At 34.5% G+C, this 24238-nt stretch overlaps 1 protein-coding gene across 1 annotated transcript; it reads left to right on the forward strand.

Annotated features, from left to right (window-relative positions):
• Positions 1-16997: 16997 nt before the first annotated feature.
• LOC128165997 (putative nuclease HARBI1) lies at positions 16998-19068 on the forward strand. The gene is made up of 4 exons (XM_052830917.1): positions 16998-17006; positions 17156-17493; positions 17810-18064; positions 18196-19068. Exons 1-4 carry the CDS (start codon positions 16998-17000, stop codon positions 18386-18388), a joined length of 795 nt encoding a protein of 264 aa, XP_052686877.1. The 3' UTR covers positions 18389-19068.
• Positions 19069-24238: the final 5170 nt, after the last annotated feature.

Raw genomic sequence — 24238 nt, forward strand, 5'->3', positions numbered from 1 at the left:
ACATACGTAATGATTCAAAGCACGACGTTTTTCTTTACATGTATAAGAATATTAGTTGGAAGCTTAATTTGCATACTAAAGGTAAAGTTATTCCTCCTTTGCTATTTCGGAAATCAACACAACGGTGCGATATCTCTTCTATATCATGTTTATTGCATATATCGTAAAGCTATCGGATTATCGTAATGCTTTTTCATTACAATTACAGAGCTGACAAATGATACAGTGTTACATGCAGATCAATCCTTCAAAAGGAATACTTGTTTACGTCTAAATGTATGTTGACTCAATACGAAGGAATGGAGGAATGTAAAAAAAAATTTTGTGTCTCGCCAAACTTGTGCGATATTCAAAACTGAAGGAACCGTAAACTACGAATTAAATGACAGATTGCAAAAATTTAGCAATGGTAATTATGGAACGTAAATTCAGCAGTCTACACCTTATATAACACATAAAAGCTTTGATTCATGCATCGTAATCTGCAATGTGTTTTGCTTCGCCCAAAACCACATACGTGGTACCTTATCAAATGACGCGCTCTCATTCTGCCAGAGAGCAGTAACTATGAGTTCATACTTAGATGTACACGTAGCAACAGATGTTCTCTAGTCTACTAACATCTGCGTTTTTATTCTTTTTTAAAGATCTACTTTAAAGTTATATGTGGTGTATTTGGAGTAAAATATTTGACATGAGTTTGAGTAAAAATATACACCATGCTTTTTAAAAATAGACATTTCACAAACTCTAGGTCCGTAAAACATGATCTTTCTTCAGTTATTTGTCTCTAAACTTTACTACACGTCTGATGCATAATAATGTGATCCACTATTTGTTACGCCAATGTGGATGAGTGCGGGAAAACCAAGTATTGAAAACACGATGGAATAACAGTTTGTTTACAAACGAGAATAACGTTTTTTACGTCTTAAATTAGATAATTCTTACATCAGATGATACCCAAAGCGTTATAATTCTGTTATTTATTAATGTGGAACGATATAAATTGCTAATTATATGTAATAAAGTTGAAACACGATTTTAGCATCAACGACATGGTAAAATGAGTGAATATCCCCTCTCCCTGAGGGATGCAGTTTTTCTATTCTTTATTCAAAAACTTCCTCTAAATGAAAATCCACTTGTGGTTTATAACTTATCAAGTAAAGACATGGAGAACATGGAGCACGTACGAACCTGACTAGCAAAACCACTACAACTTCCTAGTAAAAACCTGGGTTTAATTCGGCTTTAATTCCTATTCCATCAATTTACATAGTCTCCGATGACAATCTTCCCATTGTTCCTATCCTTGTCAGTCTTTCTCTTTTTTCTTTCTTTGCAGAATCTGTCAAACCTAAACGGTAAACCTATCTATCTTGTCGTTGCCATTGTTTTTGTGATAGACTGAGCGTGGTATCACGTGACTGATTTAAGGCGGGGTTTATTCAAATGCCGGATTTATTGTGGACTCCACAATAATAAGAAAAAATATTTAATAATATATATATCTTTTTAACCCGATTGATATAAACTGCGTAATTTATTGAGTATACAGCAAACAATACAGCTAAAAATTCAATTGAATTATATTGTTTTATCCTTGAAAAGGGGGATTTTCATAGGACACATATATCAAGGATTATGTACAATTCATGCAAAATGAAACTGAAATTCCGAATTTCTATCTTTTATTGGTCACTTTACTATGGCCATATTCCACATCGTCCCTTTTTCTCAAAACGCAGTTTGTTAAGCTTATAATGTCGAGGGCAAATCTTTCTGTCTGAAAATGTCATTCGACGAATGGCATTTTTTATGATATTTTTTTTTAATCTTAAAAAACTATACTTTTTGTTGACAATTTGTTTAGGTACATACAGAAATATAGTTTACAAAGTCTTAAAAAAATTCAAGTAAAATAAATTATTATGTTATCGTAGTTTACGTTACACACACATAAATTGTCGCTTTGTTATACATTGTTTAAATTCTATGAATTTTGAAACTTAGATGCTACAAACATTTTTTGCGATGGTATAATCCAGCTAACTTTGTCGCAATAACTAGCAGTATAAATGAAAACCTAATGACATACAGTGTATTTCTATTGCATATTTCGTTTGTTAGGATTTGTGCATGGGCGTAAGGGAAAGCGATCAGGAGAAAAAGCTTGGGGGAATAGGTATGAGGAAGTTTGTTTACAAAATTAAGTTCATGCAGTATGGAAATACCAACTATGAAAAGATGTTTTTGACAAAAATTAAGTTTCTTTAATAAGTTAATAAAATAAGAACCTCCTTTATAAATGAATTAATGTTTTAAAACAACATAAAAAACTTAGATCTGGTCAGATATATAAAAAAATATTATTATCTGACGTTTGTTTAAGCTTTTTTCACCGATTTCTATATTTTATAAGCCAGGAAAACTTCAGAACCTTATCGGTGTAATGTAGAATATTGACATGGGTTGAAAATTGAAATATTTCAAAATATTTAAATGTTTGTCTTATTAACTCACCTGAACAAGAGCTAACCACGAGGAAAACAACAAAAGACGTCATAAAATGCATCCTCACGATGCGGCAAGACATTTTTAAGATCTCATAACGAAGGAAGTAAATTCTTTTTTTATCAGACTTAGACACATCTCCGGAAGACACCATAGGAACTAGGAAGTGTTTTAGCTGCAATAACACATGACACTAGATTATAAAGTTAGGGAATCTTTCGCATAAAATTCAGAGAGTGAAAGACGATGTCACACATGTACAGTAAATATATTAATAAAAGAAAATAAGATAATGCACAGTTCAAAATTACTCAATTACAAGCCTATTCTGGAATCAAATCCGTCGGGTAATATATATTGAATTATGTAATTTCAAATATAATTATGTCAAACAAGTATTATTTTGTGGTGTTTAGTTGTATTTCTAATAAAAGTCTGTGAAAATGAAACAGTTGGGAAATCTGTTTTGCTTTTTAGTTTAAGTAAGTTGTCTTCTTTTACTACATACAAAACTGTACAAAATTTATATCGAGAGAGCTTGTAAAATTATGTTTCTCAGAAGTTGTAAGCATTCATTAAAATTTTGTTTGCTCTAATTTGATGCGCATAATCAACACTTTTAAGAACCTTATCTTCTCAAGATATGAGCACACGATATCAGTTCGCAAGAATTCCATGGTTGTGCATGGAAAATTGTTTCAGAATGTGTTGCCATCTGATTAAACTTCATGAGTGATTTGAAAATTTAGATTAATTTTTCTCTTTATTAATCAAATATTACTTTTTTATTAGTGACTTTTCCTGCTTTGCTGGTGATTTTATTTTGTTTTACATATATGAAAGACTGGCTTGCAATTGAAACAAATCAAAATAACCATTGAAACATGGCTGGAATCAATCAAACCTATTCCGGTCATTGTACATTGCAGCTTAAAATTCGAGACTTCAAAGAACACTCGTTTTGCATCGTATTCAGAAAAGAGTTTTTAAAGTAAGGAAAGGATAATGGTATGTAAAGGAAGTACATGTCTAGAAAGATATCGGCTTAATCTCCATATACTGCAGTCTTCGTCCTTTGAAAACATAAGCAAATGTGAAATCAGATCTTTGTATATCAGAGAACAAAAGATCGAAGACATCCAAGTACTAATAACTCTCTCTCTCTCTCTCTCTCTCTCTCTCTCTCTCTCTCCATTACATGATTCCTTGATGTTTTCCATAACAACATTAATAAGGTGAAACATATTAACTTGTAATGCTTCCTCAAACAACATTAAGGCTTTTCTTCCTTATTTAACATGAGTGGACCAGTTTAATCCAATGTAATCTGAGGAACCTCTACAGGACGAAAAACGCCGTGCTTAACTCATGCATTTGCGGAAACACTTTAAGATGATATCCCGCGCAAGGGCTGGAATTAACACTTTACACATTAATGACACCATGCTAAAATGTTGAACCATATACATACCTTTTTTCATTTTCGTAAAGTATAATGTGCCCGATTTTTCTCTTAATTGTTTTCTTAGCTTATTCTTTAAAATTGAAAAATGCATAGCTGAATACTTAGATGAGGGATGAAAAATCTAAACTGCATTGGATGATATATACATGTACATGACATATTCTTTTTGTTGCAGCCGAGTGGAAAATGATAACAATGATTTAAAAAAAAAGCTAGTGTGTATTTAGGAAGTCATATCTGAAAAGTTTGTCCTTAAGGTCAAATTTTATTTTTATCACTGCCACGAAAAAGACTGTTTTAAAGAAAAAAAACAATTGATGAGGGTGGTCACCCCCCCCCCCCCCCCAAACAAAAAGGAAAAATAACTTCCACGTTTAATGCATACAATATTAAATAATATAGACCGTTTTGAACACAATTTTGCCCTTATTTACAAATTAATGTCTAAGATTCACTACCAGTCTATCGTGATATAAAAATGAATGAAATTTAACAACGCTAACGTATGCATATTAATTTGCATTTTTTAAACCAGTTGTCATATCCAAAGTATCCCATATGGTTAACTCGCCCTACACTTTACACCATGGTGTAAATTAGTCGAACTGCGTTCATGTACACCCCGTTCTGGATAATGAACTCGTTCGATAAAAAACAAAATCCAATCAAATTGTTTCATTTTATTTGATAACTTTTTTTCATTAACCATTTCATTTCATGTCCCATCCATGGTATCCCGTGATGCATAATGGACCCGTACTACACTTTTCGCAATTAAATTAATTAGTCAACCGAGTTTTTGGTTACCCGGTTCTGAAAAGTCCTATTCCATTCTATTGCCAGAGGTCGCTCCTCGCTAGCTTCTATCTATCAAGACTAAAATCGCGCATTCAAGAAGCGAATGGCCTTATTTCATTTATTCAGCATTTGCCAAATCTTTTATGTATACTCAATGTATGTTCCTTATTAATATATTCAGTGTTTACGTGATCATTCAATATTATTTCATTGCAAGGATATCTGAAGGAATACTTATTTTTTGTCAAAAACATTTCTTCATAGTTGGTATTTCCATACTGCATGAACCTAATTTTGTAAACAAACTTGCTCCTGCCTCTTCCTCCAAGCCATATCTCCTGACTGCTTTCCCCACGCCCATGCACAAATCCCCACAAACGAAATATGCAACAGTGTTTGTAGCATTTACGTTTTGAAATTCATAGAATTTAAAACTATGTATAACAAAGCGAAAATGTATGTAAGTGTAACGTTTACTACGGTAACATTATACATGTAACTTTAGTACACTAAAAATTTTAAAGACTTTGTAAACTATTTCTGTATATACCTAAACAAATTGTCAACAAAAAATATAGTTTTCAAAGATTAAATTTTTTTTTCATAATAAATGCCAGTCGTCAAATAAAACTTTCAAAAAGAAAGATTTGCCCTCGACATAAGATAAACAAACTGTATTTTGAGAAAAAAAGACGATGTGGAATACGGTCATAGTAAAGTGACCAAAGATAACAAATCGGAATTTCAGTTTCATTTTGCATGTACAGAATCTTTGATATATGTGCCCTCTTAAAATCTCTTTTTTCAAATATAAAACAATATAATTTCATACAAGATATAAATCTTTCAGATATAAAAGGACCCAAGCTGTGACTTTTCGTCACTCTCATTTGAAGATTATCTAAATCATGGTTGAATTTTTAGCTGTATTGATTTGCTGTATATATAGGTTCCAGACTTACATGTATGCTCTGGGATATCATAGTTTTTGATTACATTTATGTCTTTACTTCCTTAAAGTAGATCTTTAAAAAATAATAAAGACGCAGATGTTATTAGACTAACGAACATCTGTTGCTACGTTAACATGTAAGTATGAACTCTAATTACTGCTCTCTGGCAGAATGAGAGCGCGTCATTTGATATGGTACCACGTATGTGGTTTTGGGCAAAGCAAAAACTATTGCAGATTACGATGCATGAATCAAAGCAATCTGTCATTTAACTCGTAATTTACGGTTCCTTCAGGTTTAAGGACAAGTTTTGAATATCGCACAAGCTTTTGCGAGACCCAAGAGATTTTAACATACCTCCATTTCTTCGTATTGAGTCGATATATTCCTTTTAAAGGAATGATCGGTATGTAGGACTGTATCATTGGCCAATGGGTTTTTTTTGTATTAGTTGCATGAAAACCGTACTTTTAAGGGAAATGAAAGTTAATGCAGGGTGTTTTTAAATAACTACCGTAGTCATTTAAAATTGAATTACAAGTTACGGTGTTAAACGGGTATACCTGTAGCCCTTTTCACAAAAAAACTTACGATTAATTTTTATCGTAAGTGAAAACTTAAGTTTTTGTTCATTTTCACAAAAAATCTTACATGAATCTTAAGTGTAAAATTTGTCGTAACTTTACGAGATCTTATACCCTCTCTTAAGTGTAAAAATAAAAACTTAAGTGCAAATATTTTGTCGTTAGATTATTAATTGACAACAAAAATGGCTGCCTTTTTTCTACTTTTTGAAAACGATCGATCACTGCGACGAGAACGTGTTTTTCGGGACCGAATTAACCCACTGGACAGATATACGGACGTAGATTTGGTTGCACGATACAGAGAAATTCTTCTGTTGACTGATTTGATAAATGATACTGTTCAGCATCCAACCTCTAGATCATGTGCGATTCCTGTTTGCATTTAAGTAAGTTATAATATAAACTTCTTTCTTTACCTCATTTTCATAGAGAGTTAACGGTTCGTAGTGAAATTATACTGGCACTTTTTTCAGTCCTCTGTATTTTCGCTCCATATGGCATTGACAAGACAATTTTTGAGTATGATTAAACAGGCACCTGTCAGTATTGATCTATCATACCTTTATCAACTTCAATATTATTATCAATTTATCTCACTATTTAATAACCAAAAATATAAGAAAACAGAAGAGTTTATTAATACCGGGTACTTAAAATCATGCATGCAATATGGTTTATTATGATATTTAACATGTTTAAGCATCATTCTTGATTCTCATTACTCAGCTAAAAAAGATATATTCCAAACGAAGAACTTTACACAGCCTTAAACTATCTACGAGGGTCAATCAAAAAATACGAAGACTTTTGTCATAGCTATGTTACTTAACGTCATATCATTACTAAATTTGGTAAACATAATTTAGCAAAAGTTTCAAACAATTTGCAAGAAAAAAAGTTAAGAATTCCTTTATTTCTAAGAATTATTTAGAATCTAATCCTGCAAAAATGAGGTCACGGCGCACGGTCAAAATTTGTGTTATGTCAACTGTAAGCCTTCCGTCTTACGGATCCAATTGAGGGTCAGCTCAAACTTAGTGATGACAAGTCCAGTATTTCTTTAACAAGCGGTTTTATTAAGCGTGATCGTATAGTTACAATTACATCAGCTAATAGCAGCCCAAATCAGGAGTCTCAGCATCTCTATAAGCGGTATCTATCTAAATCTATATGCGGGATCTATTTAAATCTGTTCAACATCATTTTACATGGGTATATATAACATTTTACTTATGATGGACAGTTCTGACTAGTTCAGCCCATTTACGATGATCATGAGTGAACATTTAGTGTTCAAAATTAAGATTAATATTTTATTTCTAAATAAAGTAACAAAACTGTCAAAACTGCCAATCAAAGAATCTGGATGCAGGATGTGAGTCTCCGAGTCCTGGGTCTCGGAGTCCCCCACCTAGTATGAGGCATCACGTACTCATAATACGTTCATTCATACACGGCATAAAAGGTTACAAAGGTTAATATATAGAATACACAATACATGAGTCAATATAGAGTACTAGAGCTATCGTTGCAGACACAGAATCGCCAAATATGTCACTTGTTGTTAAACTCTCAATTTGGATATTATTATGCCCGTATTATGCACCTGGTTTCATAGCATCATTTAGGTATACTACGCATTGCTACAAGAGTCACAGAGTTCATTCTGTTAATTATCATTAATACCATTCAGTGCGCAGTATTTAGGTACACATAAATATCATAGTGACCATTATGTAATACTAGCAATTCAAGGTCATATCATGGCTATCTGTTTACATACGTCCCCCAAACAAAAGAAATATCCCGAAGGGAGATTTCTCATGCCTGGCGCCCGGAATAGGAAAGCGTCCTTGATCTACCCTTGATCAGACGAGCTTCCTAGTGACATACCAGTCAGAACATCTATGTTAAGAGATAGTATCAAGTGACATGATTCCACCTCCGGCTTGGAACATTTATCATCTACAAAACAAATCTATAACCAGGATGTATGCATGTACATAAAATCATATGGCTTGATTATATCGCATTACAATCATGAAAACAATAATGAATAAAGTATGATAATAATGACCAAGATGAAATAACTATAGTTGAATATAATCGTAATTCATCATCAAAGTAATACTAAGTATGGTTAAGCTTGATGTCACATATATATACAAAGTCAGTGCATGCTTATAAGTTCACAAACATATCTCTTCCTTCCTAGGGGCGAGGTTAGCATCATAAGTTCGGAGTCCATCGGTTTCTTCCTTAATTTCTCCAGAGTGAATCACCAAATGCGAGATTTATATTAGCACAAGATAACGCACATTTCTACTTTTACACAATTCACATTTTTAATTTTCACTAAACTTCACAATGCTTTTATAAGGAATACACAACTTCTTCGCGGCTGCAGCTTAATTATTCATCCATCATCGGCACCCGTGGATAGAGGAGCGGCGCGGATGGCGAGGCGACTTCTCGCGGAGCCTCTCCTGCGTTCCTCTGTTGCGTAGACATCGCGGCCTTCTCTTCCAGGTATTTACGTGCCAGCTCTGCGTCCGGTTTATAGTATTTGGTCCATGGAGATTCTTCATTTTTCTCCTCTTCAAGTAATTGTTGTGCTAGTTTGGTCGAAATTGTCCCCGTCTTACTGGTCAAATTTGCGAGTTGCGATTCTTCCGCTTCGTCGGGGTTTCTCTTGGATCCTAGTGACTTTCGGGATTGGTTCAAGTTCACTAAAGTCGCGAGAGTTCCTTTTCTCTGGATTCTCACAACAAAATAAAGTGTCTTTGGAAGAACCTTTCGTATCTCCGTCACTACCCCTTTTTCGACAACCTGTCCAGCAACCACTAAAGCATATACCACCCACGTTTTAATAGTTTTACGTTTCTTAATACAAAGTCCTATCGTTATTGTTACTGCCAAAGTTAAACACACATAAAACCAGGGGCTTCCCGCCAAAGATGAGAATTTCATGGGTTGCAAATTAGTTATTGGCAATTCCGCTATTAGTACATTCATACGGAAAACTTTTAAGTCTTAAGACATTAAACCATGAAAACCTTATCAACCTTGTCCCATACTCAAGCTGTCGATCGCAAATTTAGATATATATTTTTTTTACGAATTATCTTAAATCACTTACAAAAATTAGTCTTACAGTTTCTTTACTTAGTCGCTGTCTCATGTATTTCGAGTATATGTTAAATCTCTTTAACTTCGCATGTACATACAAATAACCGAGGTGCTGAGTCTGCGTTTGCTAGTCGGCGTATCTCAATACATGTTTTTTTGTCACAGGGGGTCATCCTGTCATATCCTTTTAAAAGCGGGCAATATATACAAAGCTAAGCTCATTCAAGATTATTTACATCTACACTAAAGTATCTTATTTATTCCAGTACTTTGGTTAATTGCTTCAAAATAGCCAAGCAATCTTCAGCATACTCTTGTTTGCATTTTTTCTTACGGGGTTTAGGGGTTAGTTTACGCGGTTTAGGGATTGGTTTGAAGCCTAGACCTACTTTAGGGACTATTTCATCTATTTCCATATTTTCATCTAAGGGTACATTAGGGTTATCTATGGGTATTTCATAGTCTTGACCACTATTTTCATCACATTGTTTTGACTCATGGGTCTCATCCGATTCTGAATCTACGGTCTGATCATTCTCGTGTTTATACTGCTGATCATCCATGATCTTTTTAGCTCTTATACGTCTTTGAAGTTCTGCTAGGGGAATATCCTCTTCATCTGAAGACCCTTCTCTTTCCCATTGTTTGGACTGTATAGCTCTTTCTAATGGTTCTGGTTGCATGTCTTCATTTTCTGACGACGATTCATCTTCTGGTGGTACCACATAGTTAGTCTTCCTTAGAGTTCTTCCACTATCTTCAGTTGTTGATAAAAGGGGCCAGTGCGAAATGTCTGCCAGTTTAAGTTGTCGTGCATGGCATTTGGTGGTTAATCCGGTCAATTGATCTCTCACCACGAAACTAACTGGTCCTTTCTGCTCTATGATTCGATAATATGGTAGCCACTTTTTATCTAACTTATTTTGTCTTCTGTTGTTCTAAAGGTAGACAGGGTCACCTACCTGAAAATTTTCATCTTTGCTTTTCTAATCGGCTTGAGCTTTCTGTTTCTTCTTGGCTTCCTTCATATTACGATGTACTAGCAGGAAAGCTGTATGTTGTTCTTGTAGGGCGATCTTGTGTTGATCTTCTCCCGCATATCTCCTTCGAGGTTTCATTAACGCATCAAGAGGTAATACATCTCTGTTGTACATAAGGTAATATGGAGAAAACTTTGACGAATCGTTAGGATGAAAACGAATGGCTGCCAACGTCTGATTAAGATGAATATCCCATGTTTGAGCGTTGTCTGTTGTTTTCTTAGCCATCACGTCATGTAGAGTTCTATGAAATCGTTCTACTTTACCATTACCTTGAGGGCTGTAATAAGATGTTTTGATATGGTTGATATTCAATTCTTTTAAAGTTTCTTCCACTTTTTTATTCACATTTTCTGTTCCGTTGTCTGTGAGGATTTGAAGAGGACAGCCATATCTTGGATATATTTCTTCTAAGATAAGATGTACTATGTTGTCAGCTGACTTATCAGGGACGGGAAAAGCTTCTGGCCAACCAGAGTAAATGTCTATAAAAGAAACTATGTACTTGTTTCCCGACAAGGATGTTGGATATGGTCCTGATAGATCAAGTCCTACTTTAGCCATTGGAAAAGGTGGTATATCTGTCTCTTGAAGTGGAAGTTGATTTTTCTTATTGCTCCTCGTTTGGCATACTACACATCCTTCTAAATAAGAGTATAACTTTTTGTACAAATTTGGTATGTAGTACTTTTGTCTGATTACGTCATATGTTTTGTCCACTCCCATATGTCCAAGTCCGTCATGATATTGCTGCACTACTAAAAGTTCTAACTCACGTGGTACATACAGGCGAAGTTTTGGGCCTTCTGAGTCTCCATCAGAAAGATAGTACATTAAACCATCAATTTCCAAAAACTTCTTTTCTTCGGTTGCCGTTGCTGTTCCTTTATTTAACCGATTCTTCAGTTTCTTGATCTGCTCATCGTGTTGTTGACTTTCTTTGATGTTGATTTCTTCTGGTAGATCAATAAAGGGTTTGACCAATTCGTAGTGTTGTTTAACTTCACATCTGGCTAATCTCTTAGGCGAAAAGGCATTGGAGTTAAGTACGTTCACTTCAAAGAAATTGTCCTTAACATCTGGTTCATCATGCTCTGATTGTTCTTCCTCTTCACACTCGAGGTTGACTGTCGGTAATCGGGATAAGAGATCTGCACAGCAGTTAAATCTTCCTTCTATGTACTCTACCTTACAGTTATATCCTGCAATACTTAATGCCCATAGTTGAATTTTCTTATTTTGCATTGGAGATTCTAAGATATACTTGAGCGGCTTATGGTCTGTTCTTATAGTAAACTGAGCACCGTGTAAATAATGGTCTAACTTCTGAAGGGCGTAATGGATTGCAAATGCCTCCTTTTCTCTGGTTGACCACTTTTCTTGCGTTTTACTCAGCTTGTGGGATAAGTAATATATTGGCTTATCTTCTCCCTCCTCTGTCTTTTGAGTAAGGCACGCTCCAATACAATTGTCGCTGGCATCGGTGTACAGGGTGTACGGTTTATTAGTATCTGGATATGCTAGTAAAGGCACTACCGTTAAACTTTCTTTAATAAAGTCAAACGCTTTTTGGCAACATGGTGTCCATTTGAACCTTGCATATTTTCTGGTTAAGTCAATCAATGGTTCTGCAATCTTAGAGAAGTTCGATATAAATCTCCTGTAATAACTACACATACCTATAAAGCCACGAACTTCTCGGACTGTAGTGGGCGCTGGTAACTTTCTTATAGCTTCGACTTTCTTTGGATCAGGTGTAACGCCATGTTCATCAATGATGAAACCAAGATATTCTGTCTGTTCCTTGAAGAAACTACATTTCTTTAGCTTCATTTTAAGTCCATGCTTCCTTAGGCGGTTGAAAACGTCTTGAATATGACGAAGATGATCTTCCGGTGTCTCTGAGAATATAAGAATGTCATCCAGGTATGCGATAGCAAACTCCTCTTGTCCTTGAAGAACTATGTTCATCAGCTCCTGAAAAACTGCTGGTGCATTACTCAACCCAAATGGCATCCGGTTGAATTGAAATAGTCCTTTGTGACATGCAAAAGCCGTTTTTTCTTTACTTGAATCTTCTAATTTCACTTGCCAATATCCACTCTTTAAGTCTAGTGCAGTGAAATATTTTGCCTTACCTAGTAAACATAGGATGTCATCAATCAACGGTAGCGGGAATGATACGGGTTTCACTATCTTATTTAAGCTTCTAAAGTCAGCGCACATCCGGTCTGATCCGTCCTTTTTCTTCACCACTACTAAGGGAAATGTCCAAGGCGATTATGATCTCTCAATAATCTTTGCGTCCATCATTTCCAGTATGGCTTTGTCAATTATCTGTCTTTTATTTAAGGGTACACGGTAGGGTCTGTTCTTTATTGGGTGGTGATCTCCAGTTTCTATCTTCATTTTAACAGTATCAGTCACTCCAAGATCACTGTCTTTCTTTGCAAATAAATCATTGTTTTTGCTCACAAGTCTTTTGATTGAGTGTTCAAATCTTTTAGGTACATCAATTTCTTCTTTTGTGTCTTGAGTAGTCTGTATTTCTGAGATTTCCTTCTGTTTTAATGCGGTAAATCGTCCAACTATGTAGCCTTTTGGAATTTTATAATTTTTGTTAGTTTGGTTAACGAAGATCATTGGAACTTTCTTATCTTTCCGAACTATACAAATGGCGTCTTTTAAATATAGTCCTGGGTCTTCCATAATGCAGTTATTGTCTATGCTGTTCACTTCAACCAAGTCATTTTTTTCCAGAGGAAAATTGTTATTTATTTTTCCATAGAAAACAGTCACCGTGTTTGGTCTCATAATAAGTTTCTTAGGAGTTCTTACAATAGTTGAGATGTGTAAATCTTCTTTAAGTTCCGCGTATACTTTGCCATCAATACGCATGAGTCCAAGATCAAAGTATAAACGAACATTGTTTTTCTTGAGCCAATCACGACCGAGAATCATGTTTCGGTTGAGTCCCTTTGTAACATAAAGTTTGTGGTCTAAAGTTAACCCTGAAATCTTAAAGGAAATATTTACATACCCTATCGCAATTAAAGAATTGCCATTTGCTGCTTGTAAAGAGGGGATATCTTTATTAAACAACTTGGGGCGGGGAAATAGATTTTCATACATTTTTTTTACTAATTAGAGATACGGCTGCACCTGTATCTACCAAAGCTCTAAATTTATTTTTACCTACTTTTAATAAACAGCTACTGGGGTTGTTAGTAAAATTAATTTCATATATAGGTCTTTGTTTAAAGTTCTTTCTTCGGGCTTCAGCGAAGGAAGAACGTCTTAGTTTTCCTGTTTTTGTTTGTCAAAATAAGAACGCGATTTGAAATTTTGAGACGATCCCCTATTTACTTGGTCGCTAGATTCATATGTTCGGCCTTGACGATTTGATGGTCTGCCCCGATTTTGCTGCGCTCTTTGATACATATGCGAGCCCCAACAATCTGCACGCACATGACCTACTTTACCACAATTCCAACATTCCACAGGCGAACGGGGTTTCTGCTCTACATTATGGACGGGTTTGTTTTGACTGGGTCGTTTATTTATTTGAGGACGGGACCTGACTTGGGGTTTATTTTGAGTACAAAATCGAGCCCTATGACCCGTCTGTTTGCATTTAAAACACCTACTATTACGCGCATGGTCAATTTCCATTGGTTCTACATGCTTTGTTTCTACTGAGGTAAGATTATCTGCTCTATCCTTTAATAAGGGAAGAGTAGTATCAAAATTTGAAAGAGTTCGTCTGTTGTCATTACTTTGTACAATTTCTATCATAGTTGACCCTCTTATCGCTAGCCTCTGTCTCAGATTTTGTTCTCGCATTGCTACTTGAATTGCGGATTCTAAATCTTTAGGGTTTTCTCGCAAAATTTTCATTCTGAGATAGTCGAATGTCAACCTGTCACAAAAGATATCTACTAACTGTTGTTGTGTCAAAGGATCTTTTAGTCTGTCATTACTGTAGGCGTCTTCCGCGAATTGCAATAGTCTCTCGGCGAACAACTGAACACTTTCATTTGAATTTTGTCGAGTCTTACGCATTACTGCTAACGCGTGTTGGGGGTCTGTTATTTCTGCAAATCTATTTTTAAGGGATTCCTTAACATCGTTCCAAGATGGGATTTCTTCAGACGCATCTGTTTCATCTAAATACCTTTTAATATAATCCCCAACTGAACCCTTACTCGTTATGTATGCAAGCATGGGGATCTAATGACCTTGTTTCCCAGACATAACACTGTACTTTTCAACTTCCTTTATCCACTGTTTAAATTTTTGAGCATCTCCCTCAAAAGGAGTTATCACAGAAGATAGGGGCACTGAGAGTGTGGCTGTGATAGCTTTAACTTGACCAATAAAAAAATCTTTTTCATCATCCTGATCTGGGACTCGGTGTCGAGGTTCACGAGTTTCATACGGCCTATTATCATGATATGTTTCAAAAGTATTTTGTTTAATCTGCTCTTTTTCTGGGGACTTTTGACCTGTTTCTTGCCCTTTATTTTCCTCGTTCTGACCCCACCCCGCGAATTGTTTTCTAACTGCTCCATTTGATTTTTAAATTCTTTTTTGTTAAACCCATCACCTGTCGCCATATTGGTTGCATAGACAAAGTTGTTTACTTCGAGATAGCTATACGAGACATATAGAAATGGTTCTTACCTTATTCTGTTTTGAACTTCGCTAAGTCCTGGTCACTGGCACCAAGAAAGTTCATGTAAGCCTTCCGTCTTACGGATCCAATTGAGGGTCAGCTCAAACTTAGTGATGACAAGTCCAGTATTTCTTTAACAAGCGGTTTTATTAAGCGTGATCGTATAGTTACAATTACATCAGCTAATAGCAGCCCAAATCAGGAGTCTCAGCATCTCTATAAGCGGTATCTATCTAAATCTATATGCGGGTTCTATCTAAATCTGTTCAACATCATTTTACATGGGTATATATAACATTTTACTTATGATGGACAGTTCTGACTAGTTCAGCCCATTTACGATGATCATGAGTGAACATTTAGTGTTCAAAATTAAGATTAATATTTTATTTCTAAATAAAGTAACAAAACTGTCAAAACTGCCAATCAAAGAATCTGGATGCAGGATGTGAGTCTCCGAGTCCTGGGTCTCGGAGTCCCCCACCTAGTATGAGGCATCACTTACTCATAATACGTTCATTCATACACGGCATAAAAGGTTACAAAGGTTAATATATAGAATACACAATACATGAGTCAATATAGAGTACTAGAGCTATCGTTGCAGACACAGAATCGCCAAATATGTCACTTGTTGTTAAACTCTCAATTTGGATATTATTATGCCCGTATTATGCACCTGGTTTCATAGCATCATTTAGGAATACTACGCATTGCTACAAGAGTCACAGAGTTCATTCTGTTAAATATCATTAATACCATTCAGTGCGCAGTATTTAGGTACACATAAATATCATAGTGACCATTATGTAATACTAGCAATTCAAGGTCATAGCATGGCTATCTGTTTACACAACAATAAACCATATAATGTTGAAAGTAATATCTCTTTAAATTGGGCTAAAAACCAAATAATATTGAAAACTCAAATTAAGTATAGTCATGGTATTCTATGTTCCAAATAATGATGGGATATATTGTTTTGTCGAACAAATATTAGTAACTAAAGACAGATAGTCCTCTTTAGAATTGACTAAAAACATCGACGTCGCTGGACGTCACGGCGCAACGAGAGGTACAAACAAAATGGATTTAACCCAGAAAAAAGCCGACACAAGCTGTGAAAATGCTCAATGGTGCAAAAAATAAGTCAACAATTATTTGCAAGTTTGTGTTTAACTGTAATAAATTTTGTGGGGGTAGTGGTAATTGCATTTTGAATATAAAACAGTCCGAAACAGAGTTGAATATCTGTAAATAGTTGGTCAAAAAAATGTAATGTCAACCGACTTCAGGGTTATCCTTACTGTAAACTAAGAGATACACGGTTAGAAAATGAAAACTCTGAAGAACTTACTTATGATTCTCGAACAAATGTGTGCAAATAAGATGTTATGTGGTTCAGTGCAATTTTAAATTGTGAGGAGAAAGACACAAGAGACTAGGCGTGATATAAAGATGGGGTATATCTATAAACTGTGCGTGTTTAATGTTGACGCCATGTTTTGAACGTTACCGTGCGCCGTGGTGACAAAACATGTTGTTTTTAAAAAGGGGTAACAAAAATACCGTTTCATCAAATGGACTAACACTTCGCATATCAATAACATAAGTGTTGGTGCACAGATTAATCTGTTAAGTATGACTTTCATGAAAAATATATGATAGACAGCCACATTGTCTTCGTATTTTTTGATTGATCCTCGTATGCCAATTGATAGCCTATATTTTGATTATTCCACTTTTTTGGTAGTGAAAAGTGTTTTACTAGAATAATTGGGGAATGGAGTAGAGGTGTGGGTGGTAGTTATAATTACTATTAAATTGGTAAAAATGTATAAGGTTTTTTTTTAGCCCTTCAATCTATTTTACTTTTAAAAGTCTTGAAGAACCCCTAATAAAAGAAAACTGAGCCTCAGAATTCTTTAATATTTCTCCCCCTCCCCATCTGTAACACCCCACTTAAACAATTGTGTTCTCTCTTTCCTCAGGTGTTGATCACTCTTCGCTTTTTGGCCAAAAGGGACTACTTGTCAGAAGTGGCGGACCTGCATGGGGTTTCTGTTCCATCAGCGTCAAGGATTTTACAATCTGTCTGCCAAGCTTTATATCGACAGCTTGATAACATTACCTTCCCGACTACAGCAGATGAGCTGAAGAGAGTAAAGGATGGCTTTTATAAAATTGCACATTTCCCAAACGTTGTTGGCACTATAGATGGTACTTTGATACCTATACAGGGAATGTCAGGAGATGACGAACCGAATTTCATCTGCCGCAAGGGTTTTCCCTCCATCAACGTTCAAGGAGTTGTGGATGCCGACCTTCGGTAAATACTTATTGACTAAAAATATATATTAAAATCATATATTACAGGTAACTTTTACTCTCATGATAATTTTTGAGAAAGATTACACCAAAAGCAATTCACTTGTCCACTCCTAATCTAACATAGATTAGATCTTTGTGCACCTGTAGCGATGTATTTGGAGCGGAACAAAAATCTAATTTTAATTACATTAGCCAGCTCCAAATAAAGTCATATTACACCCACCCCCCCCCCCCCCACCTGCTCACTCTAAAAAAAAAAACTATAATAATAGCAGAAATAATAAGGTTCAACTAATCAAGCTTATTCCTTTCAGTTTTACAAATGCTGTTGTGAAGTGGCCCGGATCAACTCATGATTCCTTCATATTGGCCAATTCCTCTGTACCTCAACTGATGGAAACTTTGAGTGGACCCTGGATTTTGGGAGATTCAGGATATCCCCTGAAGAAATGGTTGTTGACCCCATTCAATGAACCAAGAGGCATCAAAGAAGAAAATTACAATCAAGCCCACTGCTCAACCAGAAACACAGTGGAAAGGGCATTTGGGGTTCTTAAGTGCAGGTTCAGGTTTGTTCATTATTTTTTGTATATTAGGTTGAAATAATTAAGAATAAAATCCACTTCGGGATTCATCCTTGACATGTTAATTATAACTAATCCATGTGAACATAACTTATTTTCTTTTTTATTTTGAATAGATGCTTGCATAAAACAGGAGGAAGTCTTCAGTTCACTGCCCCAAAATGCATCAAAATGATCGAATGCTGCCCAAGACTGCACAATATGGGCATCAATCGAAGACTCCTGCTTGAAGCTGCAGAAGATCCCATCCAGCGGTTCTGCACAACAATGCCGTGTACAGGGGAAATGGAAATAATGGTTTCAGGGTGAGACAGACCATTGCTCAGAGGTTTTGAAAACATTATCCGTAACGTAATGCATTATTCCTTAAATTTCTTATGACATTGTGTTAAAAATAGTACATATGTGAGTATCATCACATAAAATTTTATCATGTAATTTGTCTTATCATATCAAATGAAATGTAAATATGATATATATAGTTGATGTATACCTTTAAAACTAGCAAATGGCTTAATGAAAGGATAATTATGCTGATGCAAATGCACGCAATGTAAATCTTTTCAACGTATTGTGTAATATAATTTATCGTTCTATTTTTTTTTCTACATGTAAAACCATATTTTTACTACTGTCAGTGTGTATGTCTCTTAAATTATGTCTTTCTCTCTCTCTCATTTTCTTTTTCTCTCTCCACTCTCTCTCTCTCTCTCTCTCTCTCTCTCTCTCTCTCTCTCTCTCGTAGAAATATCTGTAAATGAAAATTGTATAGTTGGGCTGTATCATCAGATTGTTGTTTAATTATTAAAGAAAACCATGACAAATTCATTAAATCTTCAAAAGCTTTAATAATATATATGCACAACTGTAAATATTGATAGAAGTTTATAACAATAACATTATATAGTATTATAAGTAAAATTCAAAGTGTTTGTTGCTTTAAAATGAATTTTTTTTTTCAATTTATATGAAGTGAATGCATTTCTTCATAAATTAAGGTCTTCCGTTTTCCAACGGAAGACCTTATTGTTTTCGTTCGGTTTCTTTTTCCCTATTATTATTATTTTTCTTTTTTTTTCCAACCGATTTTGTGTACGCGATTTCTCTAAAACTACTCCACAGATTTACATGAAACTTTCAGGTCTGATAGATAATGATCTGAACCTTATTGGAAATTTTTTTTAATGATGACGTCACTTCCGGTTTTGAGTTATTTACAATTTAACGATTTTCAGAGGGTCGGCTTGTCCAGGGGTAAACTCCTAAACGATTTAAGATATTGAGTTCAAAATTTCAGGGATTGTAGACAAAAGGTTGTAGATCTGACATGTGGTATATATATTTTCCTGTGACCAAAAGCGGCGAAGCTCGCCCGAGCTCGAAAATTACAGTTAAAAAGCGTCGTGTTTTTTCGTGGTTTTCCTTCAATATCTCTTTCCTCGATTGTATTTTGTTATAACATGTAGAACAAAAAATCTTTATAAATTCAAGAGCTTTGATGTGATATCAAGAAAAAGGGGCTGGCCCTTCAAATAAGGGGCTAAGGGGGCTCTAAAATCTTTAATGATAACTTTTCACTGTGAAATATTTTGTGATACGTTATGAAACAATTATGTTCATTTTAACGTTATCCACCTACACATGGCAATCATTTACTCCTATGTTACGTAATTAGGGATTTTAAGGGGCCAGAAGTCCAAAAATTTGATGCTCAATATCTCAAAATGGAGGAAAATTCTGGAAAGCAATATTGAACAAAAGATGCTCAAAATATTGAGCTTAACAATATGCAACCATAATTTCTTTGCTATACAGTCCCTTAAAGGAGTTACAGGGTCGGCCCCTAAAATGACCCTCTCAAGATATCTCGCGAACGGTACAAAATTTGTAAACACTTGTTGAACAAAATGTGTTTGAATTGATTAAAGCTTTCATTTGAAATGTTGAAAAAGGGGCTGTCCCTTCAAAAAGGGGCTGAGGGAGCTCTAAAGTCTTTTAATGATAACTTTTTACTGTGAAATATTTTGTGATACATTATAGAAGCAATTATGTTCATTTTAACGTTATCCACCTACACATGGCAATCATTTACTCCTATGTTACATAATTAGGGGATTTAAGGGGCCAGAAGTCCAAAAATTTGATTCTCAATATCTCAAAATGGAGGAAAATTTTGAAAAGCAATATTGAACAAAAGATGCTCAAAGTATTGAGCTTAACAATCTGCAACCATAATTTCTTTGTTATGCGGTCCCTTAACGGAGTTACAGGGTCGGCCCCTAAAACGACCCTCTCAAGATATCTCGAGAACGGTACAAAATTTGTAAACACTTGTTGAACAAAATGTGTTTGAATTGACCAAAAATTCTTATGAAATCAAGAAAAAGGGGCTGGCTCTTCAAATAAGCGGCCAAGGGGACTCTAAAGTCTTTTGATGATAACTTTGAACTGTGAAATATTTTGTGATACGTTATTGAGCCAATTATGTTCATTCTAAGGTTATTTGCCTATACATGGTATTCATTTCCTCCTATGTTATGTAATTAGGGATTTTAAGGGGCCAGAAGTCCAACACTTTGATCTTCAATATCTCGAAATAGAGGAAAGTTCAGGAAAGCAGTATTTAACAAAAGATGCTCAAAATATTGAGCTTAACAATGTACAACCATATATTGTTTGTTATCTGGACCCTAAAAGGAGTTTTATGACCGGATATCAAAACGATTTTTCCCAGATATCTCAAAAACGGTAACCAATTTCCAAACACTTATTAGCGGTAGACAATAATACCTTTTAACTAAAATGAATGAAAAGGAGCTGATCCCTCAAATAAGGGACACCAAAGGGATAGATAGTCTTTCACCCATTACACTCATAGATTCCGCCTCCTTTTCCGGATAAGTTTCGTTGACGAAGATCAAGAATAAGGTCATTCCTTATTCTACAAAACGGTCGGAAGACCTCCTCGTTGCTCGCAACGAGATCGTGTCTAGTTTTTATTATTTTCCTGATTATAAACTGTTTTGTATTTAATGCATTATTATCAAAAATTAAAAATGATTGTAATTTTTAGAAAGTTTTTTCTCAATACTATATCTCGATCATTGATAGCTTGAATAATTGTTGGTCTCATCTGTGAATATTAAAGAATTGAACTGAAATTAACTGACCATGGAAACAACTAATCAAATTTGTCTACCGGTATATGAAAGGAAAATTTATGGTGTGAATAAACAAATTCCGGATAATTGAGAGTTGTCCAACATTGCTGATGATCAGAGATCATTAAGTGACAAAGTAAAAATTGCTTACTTAATAATGGTATGATAATACTGATTTAGTCATTAATCATAAAATAATTAGATCTTACATTACATTTTAGACTATACTTTTACAACAATGAACATTCTATTCATAAAAACAAAAAGTAAATGAATTTATTATATTTATTTATAAATAAACATATTCTAAAGATGTTATAGTAAATAGCCTTACCAAATTCTGTTAGCACGTCTATCGAGCTGATCGTTTCCATGGACTTCATCGTCACTTTCCTCGCAACTTTCTTGGGCTCTATGATCGTTATTTATCTGCACTGGGGGCTCATACATGTACGGCTGGATGTTAAAATTCTCGGGAATATCATCAACATCAGAAAAAACGTCTTCCATGGCGAGTAAATGTCAAAAGATAACGCTAATCCTACTATGTGTTGACAGTCAGCTGTTCGAAGAAGGTCGCATATGACGTCACAGTACCACGTGACACGCTACCTGATTAACGGGTTGTTTTGACGATCGGGGCTCAGATTTAAATCGATATTATTGCTAATTAACGCTTTTATACAACAAACAAACTATCGGAAGTGATTACTATATACACAAGGAAGCCAAAAAATGTAAATTGTCCCGTAGTTCAGAAACGTGCGATATGTCCTTTTAGTATGTATATGTAACTGTAAATTTAACTGATGCCTCATATGGACACAGCTGTGATAAGCCGAAGCCGATCACAATGAATGAATCTACTTCATGGCTATAAATTTTAACGTATAACGCCACAATGATCTCGCGCTGTATTTCCTACGATAAATTTACAGATGGATCTAACATCTGTAATCCGTGTTCTCGATATATAGTATAAATTGCCTCACTCACATGATAAGTTTTCGATGTTTTTTTTTGGCGGGGGGGGGGGGGAGTATAATGAGAAAAAATACACTGTTAGAAATCTATGTAGATAAATGACTGATCTTTAAGTTACCTTATGCAAGAAAGATGTCACTTGCACCCTATTTGATAACAAAAATAGATTTGTTCTTTCATCTTTACCTGTTGGTTCTACTACTGCATTCCCAAATGATCTGTACTTGTCTATCGCTACTCTTTCATTACAAACTCCCCATATTATTGCATCTTTCTTTGACAGATCATAGGCTCGGCATAAGCGCTTAAAAAGGGAAACAGGGTATCTGTAAAACAACAGAGAGGAAAATGAATTCCTCAGAAAATATATATCTATTATTCAAAAATGTAAAAAAAAACAAACTTTCATATATGATACCTATTTCTCTTTACTGCTGCTAAAACGCAACCAAAGTTAGATTTCTTCGCACTGCAGACAAGAGGCAGTTATCTTTCTGTCCAAATGTCAAAGCAGCAATCTAAAAAGAAATACAAGGCCCTACTTTTAAACTCAAATTTTGATTAAGAGATATTATGACCAAAACAAATTGTTCAGCATTAAGCTAGTGTAATCAACAAATTCTTAATACTAGGAAAGCAAGTGTCTTTGATTTTGTTATACACAGTATACCTAGAATTTGGTCTTCGTTCACAATCAGTTTCTGTCTCAACCAAGTCGATGGATGCTCTTCAGCCAGAAATTCTGGACTTGCCAACAGGTCATCAATATTTATATAATTGGAACACATACCTGTGGCACAGGTGGTTCTGGTGCTAAAATCCAATGCATGGCTGTAAAAAATTATTGAACTATACATATTAATGAATTATGAAAAAATTATTCTATATTACAGTGATAATTTTCTGTACATTAAACTTGAACTTAGAATAGAAATACAATCAATTCCCCTTTTTATGACTTGGCTATATATGTGTGTAGAACTGTTTGATGTGCAATATTATTATAATTGGTCAGAAATTATGTTATTAGAACAGTAGTATTAAATGTACAAGGAAACATTATATTAAAACAATATACAGTCATAAAAGAGAACCAAAACAGTTAAAGCAATATAAGTTGTACTTTTTAAAATTTATTTTGCTGCAAAAACCTGCTAGTTTGATAAGTCTGCATGTAACTTAAACTTTCATGATAAATAAGATTTTAAAAAGACATTTATTTTTGTCAGAGGAAAGATATATCTTTTTAGGAATATATAGCATCATTTTTGTACAGGATGACATTATTTCAATTCTGCTTTATTTAAGGCTTCTGTACAGCTTTTCCCACAGAAATATGGCTTACAGAAATTTTAAAACCTGATTTTTTATGTCAATTAGTAGAAAATAACATTTTCGAAAAAAACATCTATTTCAGCATGAAAATTTCATCTCATTTTGCCTTAAATATAATATAATAATAGTATTACTATAAAAACCAACAACAGCATAAAACAGCAAGATTAAACTGTAAACATCTAAGGATAATTATGGTTTCATATTCAACCTGCAAACCTTCCTAATTGTGTCAACTTTTGGTACAGGACATCTCGATCAGTTTCATCAACTGGTCTATTTTTTGCCCTAGTGATGTTTTAAGTCCATAAACAACAGAAAGTTATACAATAACTCACAAAATACATTGACATAATCATATAGAAAACACAAAATAGGCGGACATGGTTTTTTTTTTTTACATAAAGTTTCAGATACTCTCGTATCTATACTATTATATTAAAATAATAGACTCGAATTTTTTTAGCTTTAATACTGAGAAATCGAAAGAGAATTTTTTTGTTGTTGCTGTATTTAGTTAAGTTCAGTCTTTTGTTTTAAATAATTTAAACACCATTGGTACTTGAAGATTACCAACTTGTTTTTATTTTTTCTCAATCAAGCTTCGCTAAATAATAATCAACGAAAATTCCTTTAAAAATCCTGAAATCATCTGGATTTTTTTATTTTACAATCTTGC

This window comes from Crassostrea angulata, chromosome 10, assembly GCF_025612915.1.
Source record: "Crassostrea angulata isolate pt1a10 chromosome 10, ASM2561291v2, whole genome shotgun sequence".
NCBI lineage: Eukaryota > Metazoa > Mollusca > Bivalvia > Ostreida > Ostreidae > Magallana > Magallana angulata.